Raw genomic sequence first — 20,207 nt, 5'->3', positions numbered from 1 at the left:
TTGAAACTGATCGAGTTGCCAAGAAGCATGTCGATGAAGACGCCGAGGAGGAGAAGCCTGCCGATGACACGGTCTTCCTCTGGCCGCCGACACTCGACGCTCACAGCAACAAACAATTTTTTTTCTCATGATTGGCGCCCACCAAACCATTCTTTATCACTCGGCGAAAGACGCATTGGAGTTGGGGAGGATGAGTCGGCGACGTTGGAGCCAAGCCAACCCAGGGAGCTTTTGACGCAGAGGGGTTGTTCTAGGCCGACGTGGGCATTAACAACTTGGAAACATGTTAGCGATACGCGTCAGGTACGCACGAGAGTTGGTCCGGAGAAGGTATGCACATTTTTCTATGGTACAGTGAAGCTCAGCAGGTAGTCGGTATCTTTTTTTTTCTAACAGAGGATCCGAAGGATCCAGACTTTTTCATTAGATAAGCATCGGTGTACACTTTACATCAGGCCTCCAAGAGAAACAAAAATTCAACTTAGTCAGTGACTGCAAAGAGGACCCCCGACAAAGAAGAGAAAACACGATTGGGTGCAAAACAACTCCTTCATGGTTCCAATCTCGCCATCATCGGGGACTACGCCACTTGGGACGACGGGGCCTCCATAGCCCTATTTCCGCAGCGACGCATGCCTAAGAATGAGACCATTGATACCGCCACACCTGGTCAGAGTTGCACTACCTCCCCCTAAGCATCAAGGCCAAAAGGACTAAGAGTGGTCGCCCTTCAGCTGGAAGAGTCGATTGCGAGGCGGTGGAGGGTGGCAGCCGGCGTGCATCGTAGCTCTGCCACAAAGACCTCGATAAAGAACACCAACCTCATTTGCAGCTTCCATCTCCCTTCTCCTCATCTTCTTATCCACCAAATCAGACGGGTCTAAGCTTCGCCATGGAACCGGCAAGGGGGCGCCAAAGTATCCCTCGCCGGAGGTAAACTTTTTCTCAGCCTCTTTGCCACCTGCATGGCCCCAAGGGAGAGAAGAAGATGCCCCACCGATGAGACCACCAGATCTGGGAGGCACCTTAGTGACCGTGGAGAAAACTTCACCTAGAATTCAAAGCACCATTCCACCGAACACGAACACCATGGCTACCGGCAGCAAGGGAGATGGAGGCCACAAGGGGAGGGACTCGCAAGGGGGCAGGGAGACCGGCAGAACGGGAATCCTAGAGGAAAGAAGCTGCAGCTCGGATACAGGAAATTATAGAGAGCAGCCTCTACTTTCATGAACACATCTTTTGCTACAAATTTAAACAACCATGAAGTGCCTGTAATAAGAAGGGCATAAAACACGCTGGTGAGGAACATAGGGTGGAGGCAAGTGCACAAGGAAATAATAATAAGAGCAGGCAAAAATAATGCAAACAAAACAGTTTCTTAACTGTCAACGAACGAGAATACTGACCACTGATCAGAAGATGCAACTTTTTCATGAGAAAGCAAGATTATATAGACGAAGAATCAGGCAAATCTAAAGATCAAACACAAGAGCAAAAGAACCAGTGGACAACAGATACATAATCTAAGTAAAACATCCGTTACATCACCAGACATCTCAAAACATAGTTCCCAGTATCACGACAAATAGGTCATTAACAGCAAGACTCATCGATACAAAATAGTGCGGCTCTCTTTAACAACACAAGACCAGGTAGGGGATAACAGCACCAAAAATTTAGAGCTTGTCTTCGAAATCGGATAGAGGGGTCATCTGCTCCTTGAGCCCCTTCCTCTTGCGGATCTCCATGACGAGCGTCGCAGACTGGGTGCCGGGGTCCAAAGGATCAGAAGCCATGATGTCCCAGTGGTCAAACACACACTGGGGGAAGGCCTGGCCGGACGTCGCAGCCCTCAGGGTGCTTGAGAACCCAAAGGACTCGATGACGGGGAGGTAGGCCTTGATGTTGTAGAGCGGGGTACCTTGCCTCTGCATCTCCTCGAACACGTGCCCTCTCTTCTGATTCAGAACACCATAGATGCCACCAAGCGCATTCTCCGGGGCCTGGATTTCAACCAGGTACACAGGCTCCAGCAGCCTTGGCTTGGCAGTCAGCTGAGAAGCATAAATGACCCTCCTGGCCGTGGGAATGACCTGACCACCACCCCTGTGAATAGCATCAGTGTGGAGAACAACATCACAGACCTCGAAGCAGATGCCACGCATGTTCTCCTCAGCCAGTGCACCTTCCTTCGACGCCCACTGGAACCCAGCCACAACAGAGTCCTTGATTTCATTAAGATACTGCACTCCCTTACACATGTCAACAACCATGTTGGGGCCAGTCGTCTCAGGTCCAAAGCACCAAATCTTCTTGGCAAGATCCTTGTCCCAGCCAAACTCCTCAGACAGGATCTTAGACCGCACCTTAGGATCATCACGTGGGCCAATGCGCCCATCATCAATGGCCTCAGCCAGTCCCTCCTCCAAGGGGCGAGCTTCCATGTAAAGACGGTTGTGCTTGTTCGGGGACTTGCTCATGACTGTACGGCAGGACTTCTCTAGAACAGTCTCACGGAAGGAGACGACAGGAGGGGAAACAATGATTTCAGCACCACCCATGAAGTCATCCTGCAGATCCTTCAAACAGATTTCAAGGTGAAGCTCTCCAGCTCCAGCAATGATATGTTCACCAGACTCTTCAATGGTACAGAGAACCATAGGGTCAGACTTTGCCAGACGCTTCAAACCCTCAACAAGCTTGGGAAGATCAGAGGCCACCTTGCACTGAACAGCAACACGCACAACAGGGGACACAGAGAACTTCATTGCCCTGATTGGGCAGGCATCAACTTCCTTCTCATTTGTCAGGGTTGCATTCTTTGTGATGAACTGATCCAAACCAACCAAAGCAACAGTGTTACCACAGGGAACATCCTCAACAGACTCTTGCTTCTTTCCCATCCAGATAACAGTACGCTGGACACTCTTCACATACAGATCCTTCTTCTGGCCAGGAACAAAGTTGGGACCCATGATACGGACCTTCATGCCAGTTGCAACCCTCCCGGCAAAAACACGTCCAAAGGCAAAGAATCTACCCTTGTCAGATGCTGGAATCATCTTGGAGACGTACAGCATAAGAGGACCATCAGGGTCACAGTTTCTGATAGCATTTGCATATATGTCATCAAGGGGGCCCTCGTACAAGTTCTCCACACGGTACCTCTGGGCCTTTGAAGGAGAGGGGAGGTGAAATATCATCATCTCAAGCAGAGCACGACTGGCAGGCAGCCAAGTTTGCATCACACGCTTCATGAGAGCCTTGCCCATCAAGTCCTTCTCATCATTCTTCATGGTCACTCCAAGCTTCTTCAACATAGGCCACAACTTATCCTTCTGATCATTCATGCAGGTGGCTATGATTTGCTTGATTGGCTCATAGCAGAACTGAACGAAACCTCTCTTGCAGGTAGCTGTCCCGGTGTTCTTGGAGGTCCATTTCTTTGTGGCTGGGTCGAAGAAGTTCTCACCCCACAGCCTCTCCATCATCTTTGCCTCGTCAACTCCAAACTTGGAGGCATACATCTTAGCAAAGTTTGTAAGGGTGAAAGCCCACCCATGCAGACCAGCAGAGAATGCAACAGTCCCCTTTTCAGGGTACACTTGGACATCACCAAGGAGCACATCTTCATATGTTGCCATGATGACATTGGCATTTTCGATAACACGGGAGAAAGTCTGATATGCTTCCTCACCTTCCACCTGAAGCTCAAGGAAGCATCTGTCCATCTTGTTCACAGTAAGGACTGGCCTAATCCTCTCACCAAGAGCTTGGCGCAGCACAGTTTCAGTCTGCACACAGACACCCTCAATACAGTCAACAACCACCAAAGCTCCATCAGTGATACGAAGAGCAGCTGTGACTTCCGAAGAAAAGTCAACGTGGCCAGGTGAATCAATAAGGTTGATCAGGTATTCATCCCCATCGCGATCGCCCTTGTACATCTCGAGTGATTCAGGAGTCATCTGATAGAAAAGAGAGATACCCGTGGATTTGATTGTGATACCACGCTCTGCCTCATCTGCACGGGTATCGGTCATGCGAACATCACCAGCAACTTCCTGGGCAATAATCCCAGCAGCTGCCACAAGGGAATCCGTAAGCGTAGACTTGCCTGCAAATATGTAAATAATCTGTGAGAACAGTGAACGAACATCTTGTTTGACGGTTGAACACAATCCATATGATTACAAATGAAAATAATAGCTTATAAGACAGAAGTAGGACACAGCAGTACAGTAAATTCAAACAATCAAGAAATAAAAAGGTAAACATAAGGCGAACCAGCTATTTAGTAACATGGTTAAACAAAATCTAGTGGGACATTGCAAACAACACAAATATCAGGAAATCAATTTAGAAGTAAGTACAACCACATGAACTTCATATCATAGAAATTGTAATGCATTCAGCAAATAGCATCAGCAAGCACCAAACTGGGGAGATTCTGAGGCCTGGGATGATGTGTCAATAGTTACATTTAAGCTTATTAAAGCAGAAATCAATCATCATAGAATAAACAGTAACAGTAGATTCCAAGACATGAAATAGGATTTATAGGTTTTTAGGGATGGAAGTAGTTATTATTTCAAAACAATGCTAAAGCAGCTAACTAAATTTAGCCAATTCAAAGAGATACGGTTTTGAAAATCAAAACAGTAGAATGAGCAGGCTACAAGAACATCAATCAACAAGATCCTACTGAGTAAACTCAATAATGTCACTGTTCAGGCACATACCGTGGTCTACATGAGCAATAACCGACATGTTCCGGATATTGTTCTTTTTGTCCATGATTCCACGGAGCTCCTCCGCTGTAAACTTCACCATCTTGACTGTGTTTGAATGTCACGCTGGAAATATGGTTCCTGTTCAAGGAATAGCAAGCTATCAGAATCAAACAAGAATCAAGTGTAAATTAACAAATATATGAAAAATCTGACACTAATATAACAATACTCTGCCCAGGTAATTAAAATCACATTTGTCTAAATCAAAATTGCTACCAATATTGTTGTATGCCCAGAAGTCAGATGCACTGCTACCTTAATATTTTAACTAACACTTCAACCAACAAGACCTGATGAAGTGAAATATATATATATCAAGCATATTAAAACAAAAATGCTTGAGCCAACACTAGCACCAACAGACCATGATCTGAAAACCTAATTGTCCAAAGTACAATAGCCACAAAGCAATTAGACCAGCCAATGTTTAAGAAATAAATGAATACATCATGAGAAGTGTAGATGCAAAAGCTGGTGCTCCACAATTGAAGGAGCTACACAGCTATGAAGCAAAAACAGGTAACCAACTCACTTAATAAACCTTCAAGAACTTCCAGGACTGCAAAACTAATAAAGGGATAAACCATAGAGAAACTTCACCAGAATAAATCATGTAGGAATTGCAAAACAGTGTAGTAGATGATTACAGGCTAAGACAGGACTTGGGGTAAATGGGATGGAGCAAAAGTTATTTGCAACGGAATCACAGTTTTATGCACAATTGTTGACTGCAATATCATGTAATTACCGGCATATAAACACTAAAACAATGGCACATAACAGTCATTGAGTTGAACTTTGCAAAGGTGCAACCATCCATACATGGGGAGGACTGAGGAAACACACAGAAAATACTCATATAAACGAAATGGTCTGGTCAGAGAGAAAGTCATGCAGGATGGCTGAACTAAAATAGCATAAAACGCTGATGCACACAGAGAAGTTCATGCAGAACGCATGTAAAGGCAGCGGAACAAACCCGACCAGGTACCACAGACAGGCAAGCGAGCAAAAACCCTAATATACTAACAACCCCGTGAACAAACAGCGTAGCGAAATATCCAAAACCAGCACCGGAACCACAGATCCGCGCCCTTGGATGCCGCACATAAATCAGCCGACGCGTATACTCTCGTCAGAGCGAAATCGTTCCCCGGAACAGGAGAGCATGACGAACGAAACAGCAGATCTACGGCGCTTGGGGACAGGTAAAAGTACAGACGAACGACGACGAATCCAGCAAAGGGACTGCAGCGCATACGGCTACCGAGGGGGACTGGAAGCGGTGAAATCAACCAATCGACCAGGTAGAAGCTAGTACGGACTACGGAGAAGCGACCGCGCAGGCTAAGCAACCGGAGATGCGACGCGCGGGCCAAGCTACCGGAGAAGCGACGCGCCGACGAAGCAACCGGAGAAGCGAGGGGGGCTGGGGGAAAGCGGGGAGCGGAGGTCCGGCTCACCTTGGGGTTTCGCTTCCGCCTCCCGAGTCGAGAGGCGAGAGTCTGGGGGATGAGGAAGCGGCGGCGCTCCCGGAGAGAATGGGAGGGGTGGAGGGAGGGAGGCTAGGGCGGCTTCGCTTGCCGGTATATATACTGGTACTGTGACGGGCCAGATGCGCGAATGGGGAGACGGCGATCACGCGATTACGGCCCAGAAGGCCTGTTTGGGTGGAGTCAGGCAAGCGGCCTGGCCCAAGGGAGGACCTTTTTTTTTAACACCCCAAGGGATGACTTTTTGTTTTTGACATCCCCCAAGGATGACCTGGATAGACGTGGCGAGAACTTCACACGAGATGAATAAGCTTTGCTCCGGACAAAAACGAGATGAATAACCAACATTCCCTGAAAAAACAAAAAACAAATGAATAAGCAACACTCAAAAAAATAAAACGAATAAGTGGCTCTTTTTCGGGGAATGCCGTCACGGCTTAGCTTTATTTCATGTCCAACAGAATACATCATTCAGCAGCAAATTGGCCAGGAGCTCCGTCCATACTAGCTAAGCCATGAGCAACATGGTTTAAATCATCGTGCAAAGTGCTTGAATTTAACAAGGGGAAAATCGGCACATATATTAGAACAGTCATGGACGATCGGTGTAGTAATGACCAAAGAGCACATACCTAACTCCACGCACTAGTGATCTGGTTTCTGACTGATTGTTTATTTGAGGTGTGATTTGTTCGTACAAGGACAAGTGATTTGTACGTACAAATATAGGTGGTTGATCTGCACGTGCAAGTTCAAGATCTGTTCGTGCAAGTTTTGCTTGTGGCTGGGAGTGGTTGGAGTACCATCAAGGATAATGAAACTCATAAGCTGGAACTGTCGAGGCCATCCTTGGTGCCCCGGCGGTTCGCTCGCTTCTGGATATTCAGAGAAGGCATAGCCCGGATGTGTTCTTCCTGTCTGAGATGCACCTAGTTGATCTTCAGGCAGATGAGGTTAAGAAGAAATTAAAGATGGACCACAAGATAGTTGCTCCAAGTCTAGATGGTCGAAGAGGTGGTCTCTTGTTAGTCTGGAAGAAGGAGGTGAGGATCTACTCCCAGACAACTACATTAGACTATATTGATGTGTCAGTTGAAGAATCGAATGGTGACATTTGGAGACTGACTTGTTTATACGGAGAACCTAGTTGGAATAACAAGGACCGTACCTATAATAATTTATGTGAATTGCATTCAAAATAGATCTACCGTGGACAGTAATAGGGGACTTCAATGAGATTATTTACTCTTCTGAAAAAGAAGGGGGGCCCTCGGCATCAGTCAAAAATGCAAGCGTTTCAAGATGCTTTATCAGACTGCTCCCTAGAAGATATTGGTTACGAAGGGGATAAGTTTACTTGGTTTTGAGAAGGAATAAGAGAAAGACTAGACCGGGCAGTGTCTAACCAGTCATGGGCGCAGATGCATCCTTGGGCAGGATTGATAAACCTGGAGATGGGAAAATTTGACTATCGGCCTATTTGTCTAGACACAAACCATCTCCGTGATGTAGCTGATGGCCAAAGGAAGGAAAGAAGACTTGAGGCACGTTGGTTAGCAGAAGATACAGTGGAGGAAATCGTCCGAACTGCATGGCAAAAAGTAGTACACAATGGCGTGTGTCCGAGCATCCAAGACAAGCTTGAGTCTGTCCATAATGATCTGCATGTGTGGGATCGGACGGTACTAAAAAATTCACGATCGAAGTTGAGGAAAGTTCAAACAGAACTAGAGAAGCTCATGCGAGCTCATATGAACGATGAAGTTAAGGCGAGGCAGAAGGAACTTACAGTTCTTATAGAAAAACATACTGGAACAAGACGAGATATATTGGGCCCAAAGGGGCAGGGTGACTTGGCTGCGACATGGAGACCGGAACAGTTCATATTTCCAGCTATCGACATGGAGACCGACATGTAGATATTATCCAATGATGTGTTGCCATCCTATGATGTCTGAGTAGATTTTCGTTGTCCTATCGGTAATTGGTGAATTGCTATGATTGGTTTAATTTGCTTGTGGTTATGTTGTTGTCGTTTGGTGCCCATCATATGAGCGCGCGCGTGAATCACACCATAGGGTTAGTTGTATGTTGATAGGACTATGTATTGGAGGGCAAGAGTGACAGAAGCTTCAACCTAACATAGAAATTGATGCATACGGGATTAAAGGGGGACCAATATATCTTAACGCTATGGTTGTGTTTTACCTTAATGAACGTTAGTAGTTGCGGATGCTTGCTAATAGTTCCAATCATAAGTGCATAGAATTCTCAAGTCAGGGATGACATGCTAGCAGTGGCCTCTCCCACATAAAACTTGCTATCGGTCTAGTAAGGTAGTCAATTGCTTAGGGACAATTTTGCAACTCCTACCACCACTTTTCCACACTCACTATACTAACTTTATTGTTTCTTTACATAAAACAGCCCCTAGTTTTTTTACGCGCTCTTTATATTCTTGCAAACCTATCCCGTTACACCTACAAAGTACTTCTAGTTCCATACTTGTTCTAGGTAAAGCGAACGTTAAGCGTGCGTAGATTTGTATCGGTGGTCGATAGAACTTGAGGGAATATTTGTTCTACCTTTAGCTCCTCGTTGGGTTCGACACTCTTACTTATCGAAAAAGGCTACAATTGATCCCTTATACTTGTGGGTTATCAAGACCTTTTTCTGGCGCTATTGCCGGGGAGTTATAGCGTGGGGTGAATATTCTCGTGTGTGCTTGTTTGCTTTATCACTAAGTAGTTTTTATTTTGTGCTCTTGTTTTCTATCTTTAGTTATGGGTAGGAAACGCAAAATACCAAAAAAATAGTTGTACCTACTACACCAATGGTTGAGGAACCACTCAAAATCTATCACACTCCTAAAGCTTTTTACTTGGATCATCTTCGATCCCTATGTGCTCGTGCTGAAACCCCAACTAGCTTAGTTGAGGGCAAATCTTTAGATGAGCATGCTTGTTATGTGCGACACCGCATATCTGAAAAAGGGAAACTTTTACTGGATCAAATTCATCATTTGCAATTGTATGCTATATGATTTTACTTGTTGTTCTAAAGACCCTAAGAAACACCTTCCCTACCAATGTGAGTTTAGTGACAATGGAATCGTATTTTCGTATGCTAAGGGTGTTTATGATTATTATGATGTTTAACAAATTGAAGATGTTGCTTTTAAGGGTGCTTATGAAATTGCTTCTTTGATTGGAAAGTATGATGCTACTCTTTACAAATCTGAAAATTTTGCCACACTTAAATATTGTTATGACAATTATGCTTCTAATGCATATGTTAAACCATATATTGAGGACTCCTCCGCTGTCCAAGAAGTGACTAATATTTTGCAGGAGTCTATGGAAGAAGAAATTGATGAAATTGTGGGCTTATGAGAGCGAAGAACAAAAGGAGGAAGAGCGGATTAGCTACCCGTGCCCACCTTCTAATGAGAGTAACTCTTCAACTCATACATTGTTTAACTTCCCTTCGTGCTTACCGAAGGATGATTGCTATGATGATTGTTATGATCCCGTTGATTCTTTTGAAATATCCCTTTTTGATGATGCTTGCTATGCTTGTGGCCAAGATGCCAATATGAATTATGCTTATGGAGATGAACTTGCTATGGTTCCTTATGTTAAACATGAAATTTTTGCTATTGCACCCACGCATGATAGTCCTATTATCTTTTTTAATTCTCCTGACTACACTATATCGGAGAAGTTTGCCCTTATTAAGGATTATATTGATGGGTTGCGTTTTACTACTACACATGATGATTTTGATAGATATAATATGCATGTGCTTGCTGCTCCTACTTGCAATTATTACGAGAGAGGAACTACATCTCCGCCTCTCCATGTTTCCAATATGATAAAATTGCAAGAACTTGTTTATACTATGCATTGGCCTTTACTATGTGTGCATGAATTGTTCTCTTATGACATGCCAATGCATAGGAAGAGAGTTAGACTTCGTTTTTGCATGATATATGTTACTTTGTGCTCACTACTAAATCACAAATCATTGTTAATTAAAATTGGCTTTGATATACCTTGGGATCCGGGTGGATCCATTACTTGAGCACTATATGCCTAGCTTAATGGCTTTAAAGAAAGCACTGCCAGGGAAACAACCCGGAAGTTTTAGATAGTCATTTATTTCTGTTGTGTTCTTTTATAAAGTTTAAAAATAAAAATAATGTGCCAAGATTTGCCTTTAGGATGTTTACATTGCTTGTTGGTTTGTGCGGTGCAAGACAGAAACTTTGGCTGTAGTGTGCGATTTTACATTCTTTACTGGAACGTAAAATGGTTCTGAAACTTTTTGCACTGTCTTTCTATACAAATTTTCTATTTTTCCTAATTCTTTCAGAATTTTTGGACTACCAGAAGTATGGTGAATGTTCGGATTACTACAGACTGTCATGTTTAAGACAGATTCTGTTTTTGATGCATAGTTTGCTTGTTTTGATGAAACTATCGATTTCTATCAGTGGATTAAGCCGTGGAAAAGTTATATTACAGTAGCTACAATGAAAAAGCAAAATATGAATTGGTTTGCAACGGTACTTAGAGTAGTGATTTGCTTTATTATACTAACGGATCTTACCGAGCTTTCTATTGAGTTTTGTGTGGATTGTTCGAAGATCGAGGATGTCTCGATGTGAGGAGAAGGAGGAGAGACAAGAGCTCAAGCTTGGGGATTCCCAAGGAACCCCAAGTAAATATTCAAGGAGACTCAAGCGTCTAAGCTTGGGGATGCCCCGGAAGGCATCCCATCTTTCTTCAACAAGTATCGGTATGTTTTCGAATTCGTTTCGTTCATGTGATATGTGCAAATCTTGGAGCGTCTTTTGCATTTAGTTTTAACTTTTCTTTTATTCACCATGCTGGTATGAGATAGTCTTTGGTTGATTTATAGAATGCTCATTGCACTTAACTTTATATTTTTTGAGTATGGCTTTATAGAATGCTTCATGCGCTTCACTTATATCATTTGAAGTTTGGATTGCCTGTCTCTTTTCACTTAGAAAACCGCCATTTGTAGAATGCTCTTTTGCTTCACTTATATTTGTTAGAGCGTGGGAATATCTTTTGTAGAAAGAATTAAACTCTCTTGCTTCACTTATATCTATTTAGAGAGATGACAGGAATTGGTCATTCACATGGTTAGTCATAAAATCCTACATAAAACTTGTAGATCACTGAATGATATGTTTGATTCCTTGCAATAGTTTTGCGATATAAAGGTGGTGATATTAGAGTCGTGCTAGTTGAGTAATTTTGAAATTGAGAAATACTTGTGTTGAGGTTTGCAAGTCCCGTAGCATGCACGTATGGTAACCGTTGTGTGACAAATTTGAAGCATGAGGTGTTTCTTTGATTGCCTTCCTTATGAGTGGCGGTCGGGGACGAGTGATGGTATTTTCCTACCAATATATCCCCCTAGGAGCATGCGCATAGTGCTTGGTTTTGATGACTTGTAAATTTGTGCAATAAGTATGTGAGTTTTTTATGACTAATGTTGAGTCCATGGATTATACGCACTCTCACCCTTCCATCATTGCTAGCCTCTTCGGTACCGTGCATTGCCCTTTCTCACCTCGAGAGTTCGTGCAAACTTTGCCGGTGCATCCAAACCCCGTGATATGATATGCTTTGTCACACATAAGACTCATTATATCTTCCTCAAAGTAGCCACCATACCTACCTATCATGGCATCTCCATAGCCATTCCGAGATATATTGCCATGCAACTTCCATCATCATCATATACATGACTTGAGCATTCATTGTCATATTGCTTTGCATGATCTTAAGATAGCTACCATGATATTTTCATGGCTTGTCCATTTTTTGATGTCATTGCTACGCTAGAAGATTGCACATCCCGGTACACCGCCGGAGGCATTCATATAGAGTCATACTTTGTTCTAGACATTGAGTTGTAATATTGAGTTGTAAGTAAATAAAAGTGTGATGATCATCATTATTAGAGCATTTCCCTAGTGAGGAAAGGATGATGGAGACTATGATTCCCCCACAAGTCGGGATGAGACTCCAGACTAAAAAAAGAGGTCAAAGAAGCCCAAATAAAAAAACAGGCCAAAGAAGCCCACCAAAACAAAAAAATGAGAGAAAAAAAGAGAAGGGGCAATGTTACTATCCTTTTACCACACTTGTGCTTCAGAGTAGCACCATGTTCTTCATATATAGAGTCTCTTGAGTTATCACTTTCATATACTAGTGGGAATTTTCATTATAGAACTTGGCTTGTATATTCCGACGATGGGCTTCCTCAAATGCCCGAGGTCTTCATGAGCAAGCCAGTTGGATGCACACCCACTTAGTTTCCAGTTTGAGCTTTCATACACTTATAGCTCTTAGTGCATCTGTTGCATGGCAATCCCTACTCCTCGCATTGACATCAGTTGATGGGCATCTCCGTAGCCCGTTGATTAGCCGCGTCGATGTGAGACTTTCTCCCTTTTTGTCTTCTCCACACAACCTCCATCATCATATTCTATTCCACCCATAGTGCTATGTCCATGGCTCGCGCTCATGTATTGCGTGAAAGTTGAAAAAGTTTGATAATACTAAAGTATGAAACAATTGCTTGGCTTGTCATCGGGGTTGTGCATGATGAGAGCATTTTGTGTGACGAAAATGAAGCATGGCCAAACTATATGATTTTGTAGGGATGAGCTTTCTTTGGCTATGTTATTTTGAGAAGACATAATTGCTTGGTTGGTATGCTTGAAGTATTATTGTCTTAATGTCAAATGATAGACTATTACTTTGAATCACTTGTGTCTTAATATTCATGCCATGATTAGATCACATGATAAAGATTATGCTAGGTAGCATTCCACATCAAAAATTATCTTTTTTATCATTTACCTACTCGAGGACGAGCGGGAATTAAGCTTGGGGATGCTGATACGTCTCCGTCGTATCTATAATTTTTGATTGTTCCATGCCAATATTATACAACTTTCATATACTTTTGGCAACTTTTTATACTATCTTTGGGACTAACATATTGATCCAGTGCCTAGTGCCAGTTCCTGTTTGTTGCATGTTTTTGTTTCGCAGAAAATCCATATCAAACGGAGTCCAAACGGGATAAAAACTTACGGAGATTTTTTGGAATATATGTGATTTTTGGGAAGAAAAATCAACGCGAGATGATGCCCGAGGGGGCCACGCCCCAGGGGGGTGGGCGCGCCCCTAACCCTCGTGGCCACCCCGTAAGGCGGTTGGTGCCCTTCTTTCGCTGCAAGAAAGCTAATATCCGGGTACAAATCGTATTAAAATTTCAGACAATCGGAGTTAGGGATCTCCAGGAATATAAGAAACGGTGAAAGGTCAGAACTGAAATGCAGAAACAAAGAGAGACAGAGAGACATATCCAATCTCGGAGGGGCTCTCGCCCCTCCGCCGCCATGGAGGCCATGGGCTAGAGGGGAAACCCTTCTCCCATCTATGTTGGAAATATGCCCTAGAGGAAATAATAAATTAGTTATTATTATATTTCCTTGTTCATGATAATCGTTTATTATCCATGCTAGAATTGTATTGATAGGAAACTCAGATACATGTGTGGATACATATACAACACCATGTCCCTAGTAAGCCCCTAGTTGACTAGCTCGTTGATCAATAGATGGTTACGGTTTCCTGACCATGGACATTGGATGTCGTTGATGACGGGATGACATCATTAGGAGAATGATGTGATGGACAAGACCCAATCCTAAGCCTAGCACAAGATCGTGTAGTTCGTATGCTAAAGCTTTTCTAATGTCAAGTATCATTTCCTTAGACCATGAGATTGTGCAACTCCCGGATACCGTAGGAATGCTTTGGGTGTACCAAACGTGACAACGTAACTGGGTGGCTATAAAGGTGCACTGCAGGTATCTCCGAAAGTGTCTGTTGGGTTGGCACGAATCGAGACTGGGATTTGTCACTCCGTGTAACGGAGAGGTATCTCTGGGCCCACTCGGTAGGACATCATCATAATGTGCACAATGTGACCAAGGAGTTGATCACGGGATAATGTGTTACGGAACGAGTAAAGAGACTTGCCGGTAACAAGATTGAACGAGGTATTGGGATACCGATGATCGAATCTCGGGCAAGTATCGTACCGATAGACAAAGGGAATTGTATACGGGATTGATTGAATCCTTGACATCGTGGTTCATCCGATGAGATCATCATGGAGCATGTGGGAGCCAACATGGGTATCCAGATCCCGCTATTGGTTATTGACCGGAGAGTTGTCTCGGCCATGTCTGCATGACTCCCGAGCCCGTAGGGTCTACACACTTAAGGTTCAATGACGCTAGGGTTATAGGGAAAGTATGTACGCGGTTACCGAATGTTGTTCGGAGTCCCGGATGAGATCCCGGACGTCACGAGGAGTTCCGGAATGGTCCGGAGGTAAAGATTTATATATGGGAAGTCCCGTTTTGGTCATCCGAAAAGACGTACCGGGACCACCGGGAGGGTCCCGGGGGTCCACCAGGTGGGGCCACCAGCCCCAGAAGGCTGCGTGGGCTAAGTGTGGGAGGGGACCAGCCCCAGGTGGGCTGGTGCGCCCCCACCAAGGCCCAAGGCGCGTGGAGAGTGGGAAGGGGGCAAACCCTAGGTCCAGATGGGCCTTAAGGCCCACCCTAGGGCGCCCCCCTCTTCCCCCCCCCCCTTGGCCGCAACCCTAGATGGGTTTTGGGGCTGCCGCCACCCCTAGGGAGGGAACCCTAGATGGGGCCGCAGCCCCTCCCCTTCCCCTATATATACTTGAGGTATTGGGGGCTGCCGAATACATGTGATTTGATCTCTCTCTTGGTGCAGCCCTACCCCTCTCCCTCCTGTCTCTCGTAGTGCTTGGCGAAGCCCTGCTGGAGTACCGCGCTCCTCCACCATCACCATGCCATTGTGCTACTGCTGGACGGAGTCTTCCCCAACCTCTCCCTCTCTCCTTGCTGGATCAAGGCGTGGGAGACGTCACCGGGTTGTACGTGTGTTGAACGCGGAGGCGCCGTTGTTCGGCGCTTAGATCGGAATCGACCGCGATCTGAATCGCTGCGTGTACGACTCCACCACCCGTGTTCTTGTAACGCTTCCGCATTGCGATCTTCAAGGGTATGAAGATGCACTCCTCTCTCTCGTTGCTAGTCTCTCCATAGATTGATCTTGGTGACACGTAGGAAAATTTTGAATTTCTGCTACGATCCCCAACAGTGGTATCAGAGCTAGGTCTATGCGTAGTTTCTATGCACGAGTAGAACACAAAGTAGTTGTGGGTGATGATTTGTTCAATTTGCTTGCTGTTACTAGTCTTATCTTGATTCGGCGGCATTGTGGGATGAAGCGGCCCGGACCGACCTTACACGTACGCTTACGTGAGACTGGTTCCACCGACTGACATGCACTTGATGCATAAGGTGGCTGACGGGTGTCTGTCTCTCCCACTTTAGTCGGATCGGATTCGATGAAAAGGGTCCTTATGAAGGGTAAATAGAAATTGGCATATCACCGTTGTGGTTTTGCGTAGGTAAAAAACGTTCTTGCTAGAAACCCATAGCAGCCACGTAAAACATGCAACAACAATTAGAAGACGTCTAACTTGTTTTTGCAGGGTATGCAATGTGATGTGATATGGCCAAAAGGATGTGATGAATGATATATGTGATGTATGAGATTGATCATGTTCTTGTAATAGGAATCATGACTTGCATGTCGATGAGTATGACAACCGGCAGGAGCCATAGGAGTTGTCTTAATTTATTTATGACTTGCGTGTCAATGAAAACGCCATGTAATTACTTTACTTTATTGCTAACCGTTAGCCATAGTAGTAGAATTAATAGTTGGCGAGGCAACTTCATGAAGACACGATGATGGAGATCATGATGATGGAGATCATGGTGTCATGCCGGTGACGATGATGATCATGGCGCCCCGAAGATGGAGATCAAAAGGAGCAAAATGATATTGGCCATATCATGTCACTATTTGATTGCATGTGATGTTTATCATGTTTTACATCTTATTTTCTTAGAACAATGGTAGCTTAAATAAGATGATCTCTCACAATAATTTCAAGAAAGTGTTCCCCCTAACTGTGCACCATTGCGAAGGTTCGTTGTTTCGAAGCACCACGTGATGATCGGGTGTGATAGATTCTAACGTTCGAATACAACGGGTGTAAGCCAGATTTACACACGCAATACACTTAGGTTGACTTGACGAGCCTAGCATGTACAGACATGGCCTCGAAACACGGAAGACCGAAAGGTCGAACATGAGTCGTATAGAAGATACGATCAACATGAAGATGTTCATCGATGATGACTAGTCTGTCTCACGTGATGATCGGACACGGCCTAGTTGACTCGGATCGTGTATCACATAGATGACTAGAGGGATGTCTATCTAAGTGGGAGTTTATTGAATAATTTGATTAGATGAACTTAATTATCATGAACATAGTCAAAAGGTCTTTGCAAATTATGTCGTAGCTCATGCTTTGGTTCTACTGTTTTAGATATGTTCCTAGAGAAAAATTAGTTGAGAGTTGACAGTAGCAATTATGCGGACTGGGTCCGTGAACTGAGGATTGTCCTCATTGCTGCATAGAAGGGCTATGTCCTTAATGCACCACTTAGTGCGTTGAACCTCGAGCGTCGTCTGTAGATGTTGGGAAACATCTGACATACACATTTTGATGACTACATGATAGTTCAGTGCGTAATACTAACGGTTTAGAATTGTGGCACCAAAGACGTTTTTTTGAAACATCGCAGAACATATGAGATGTTCCAAAGACTGAAATGGGGATTTCAGACTAGTGCCCACGTCAATAGGTATGAGACCTCTGACAAGTTTCTTAAGCCTGCAAACTAAGGGAGAAAAACTCAATCGTTGAGCATGTGCTCAGATTGTCTGAGTACTGCAATCGCTTGAATCGAGTGGGAGTTAATCTTCCAGATGAGATAGTGATAGTTCTCCATAGTCACTGCCACCAAGCTATTAGAGCTTAGTGATGAACTATAACATATCAGGGATAGACATGATGATCCTTGAGCAACTCGCGATGTTTGACACCGCGAAAGTAGAAATCAAGTAGGAGCATCAATTGTTGATGGTTAAACCACTAGTTTCAAGAAGGGCAAGGGAAATAAGGGATACTTCATGAGACGGCAAATCAGTTACTGCTCTAGTGAAGAAACCCAAGGTTGAACGAAACCCGAGACTAAGTGCTTCTATAATGAGGGGAACGGTCACTAAAGCAGAACTACCCTAGATACTTGGTAAATGAGAAGGCTGGCAAGGTCGACAGAAGTATTTTGAATATACATTATATTATTGTGTACTTTACTAGTACTCCTAGTAGCACCAGGGTAATAAATGCCGGTTCGGTTGCTAAGTGTTAGTAACTCGAAATAAAAGGCTACAGAGACTAGCTAAAGGTGAGATGACGATATGTTGGAAGTGTTTCCAAGGTTGATGTGATCAAACATCGCACGCTCCCTCTACCATCGGGATTGGTGTTAAACCGAAATAATTGTTATTTGGTGTTTGCGTGGAGCATAGACATGATTGGATTATGTTTATTGCCACATGGTTATTCATTTAAGGAGAATAATGGTTACTCTATTTATTTGAATAATACCTTCAATGGTCTTGCACCTAAAATGAATGGTTTATTGAATCTCGATCGTAGTGATACACATGTTCATGCCAAAAGATATAAGATAGTAATGATAGTACCACGTACTTGTGGCACTGCCATTTGAGTCATGTTGGTGTAAAACGCATGAAGAAGCTCCACGTTGATGGATCTTTGGACTCACTCGTTTTTGAAAAGATTGAGACATGCAAACCATGTCTATTGGTAGATATGCATGAAGAAACTCCATACAGATGGATCGTTTGGACTCACTTGATTTTGAATCACTTGAGACATGCAAATCATACCACATGGGCAAGATGACTGAAAGACCTCGTTTTCAGTAAGATGGAACAAGAAAGCAACTTGTTGGAAGTAATACATTTTGATGTGTGCAGTCCAATGAGTGCTGAGGCACGCAGTGGATATCGTTATGTTCTTACTTCACAGATGATTTGAGTAGATGCTGAGTATATTTACTTGATGAAACACAAGTCTGAATTATTGAAAGGTTCAAGTAATTTCAGAGTGAAGTTGAAGATCGTCGTGACAAGATGATAAAATGTCTATGATATGATCATAGAGATGAATATCTGAGTTACGAGTTTGGCACACATTTAAGACATTGTGGAAATTGTTTCACAACTAATACCGCCTGGAACACCATAGTGTGATGGTGTGTCCGAACATCATACCTGCACCCTATTGGATATGGTGCATACCATGATGTCTCTTATTGAATTACCACTATCGTTTATGGGTTAGGCATTAGAGACAACCACATTCACTTTAAATAGGGCACCACACAATTCCGTTGAGACGACACCGTATGAACTATGGTTTAGAGAAACCTGAGCTATCGTTTCTTAAAAGTTTGGGGCTGCGATGCTTATGTGAAAAGGTTTCAGGCTGATAAGCTCGAATCCAAAGCGGATGAATACATCTTCGTAGAATACCCAAAACAGTTGGGTATACCTCCTATTTCAGATCCGGAAGCAAAATTGGTTGTTTCTAGAAACGGGTCCTTTCTCGAAGAAAAGTTTCTCTCGAAAGAATTGAGTGGGAGGATGGTGGAGACTTAATGAGGTTATTGAACCGTCACTTCAACTAGTGTGTAGCAGGGCACAGAAAGTTGTTCCTGTGGCTCCTACACCAATTGAAGTGGAAGCTTATGATAGTGATCATGAAACTTCGGATCAAGTCACTACCAAACCTCATAGGTCGACAAGGATGTGTACTACATTAGAGTGGTACGTAATCCTGTCTTGGAAGTCATGTTGCTAGACAACAATGAACCTACGAGCTATGAAGAAGCGATGGTGGGCCTGGATTCCGACGAATGGCTTGAGGCCATAAAATCCGAGAGAGGATCCATGTATAAAACAAAGTATAGACTTTGAAAGAACTACTTGATGGTCGTAAGGCTGTTGGGTGCAGATGGATTTTAAAAGGAAGACGGACAATGATGATAAGTGTCACCATTAAGAAAGCTCGACTTGTCGTTAAGATGTTTCCCGACAAGTTCAAGGAGTTGACTACGATGAGACTTTCTCAATCGTAGCGATGCTAAGAGTCTGTTGGAATTATGTTAGCAGTTACTACATTATTTATGAAATCTTGCAGATAGGATGTCAAAACACTGTTTCCTCGACGTTTTTTTCTTGAGGAAAGGTTGTATGTGATACAACCAGAAGGTTTTGTCAATCCTGAAAGATGCTAACAAGTATGCAAAGCTCCAGCAATCCTTCTAAGGACTGGAGTAAGCATCTCAGAATTGGAATGTACGCTTTGATGAGATGATCAAAGATTTTGGGTTTATACAAAGTTTATGAGAAACTTGTATTTCCAAAGAAGTGGGTGGGAGCACTATAGAATTTTTGATGAGTATATGTTGTTAACATATTGTTGATCAGAAATGATGTAGAATTTCCGGAAAGCATACAAGGTTATTTTGAAAAGTGTTTTTAATAGAAAACCTGGATTAAGCTACTTGAACATTGAGCATCAAGATCTATAAGGATAGATCAAAATCGCTTAATAGTACTTTCAAACGAACACGTACCATGACAAAATTTTGAAGGAGTTCAAAAATAGATCGGCAAAGAAGGAGTTCTTGGCTGTGTTATAAGGTATGAGTATTGAGTAAAACTCAAGACCTGACCACGGCAGAATAGAGAGAAAGGACGAAGGTCGTCCCCTATGCTTTAGACGTAGGCTCTAAAGTATGCTATGTTAT

The 20,207-nt window shown here is 43.5% G+C and overlaps 1 protein-coding gene across 1 annotated transcript; it reads right to left on the bottom strand.

The window, feature by feature from the left end:
• Positions 1–1,500: 1,500 nt before the first annotated feature.
• Positions 1,501–6,406, bottom strand: LOC125531160 (elongation factor 2). Its single transcript, XM_048695574.2, has 3 exons — positions 6,260–6,406; positions 4,746–4,874; positions 1,501–4,120 (listed from the first exon to the last, which is right to left on the bottom strand). Exons 2-3 carry the CDS (start codon positions 4,834–4,836, stop codon positions 1,680–1,682), a joined length of 2,532 nt encoding a protein of 843 aa, XP_048551531.2. The 5' UTR covers positions 4,837–4,874; positions 6,260–6,406; the 3' UTR covers positions 1,501–1,679.
• Positions 6,407–20,207: the final 13,801 nt, after the last annotated feature.

Source organism: Triticum urartu, chromosome 7A (assembly GCF_056163025.1).
Source record: "Triticum urartu cultivar PI428250 chromosome 7A, HENAU_Tu73, whole genome shotgun sequence".
NCBI lineage: Eukaryota > Viridiplantae > Streptophyta > Magnoliopsida > Poales > Poaceae > Triticum > Triticum urartu.
The sequence above is the reverse complement of the archived record's forward strand: the minus strand, read 5'-3'. Positions and strand labels throughout refer to the sequence as shown.

Bases quoted from the DNA above. Each gene is read 5' to 3' on its own strand.
- LOC125531160 (XM_048695574.2), bottom strand. From the start codon at position 4,836: ATGGTGAAGTTTACAGCGGAGGAGCTCCGTGGAATCATGGACAAAAAG. The intron at 4,121-4,745 runs GTATGTGCCTGA...ACATATTTGCAG, and splicing joins TATTGCTCATGTAGACCACG to GCAAGTCTACGCTTACGGAT.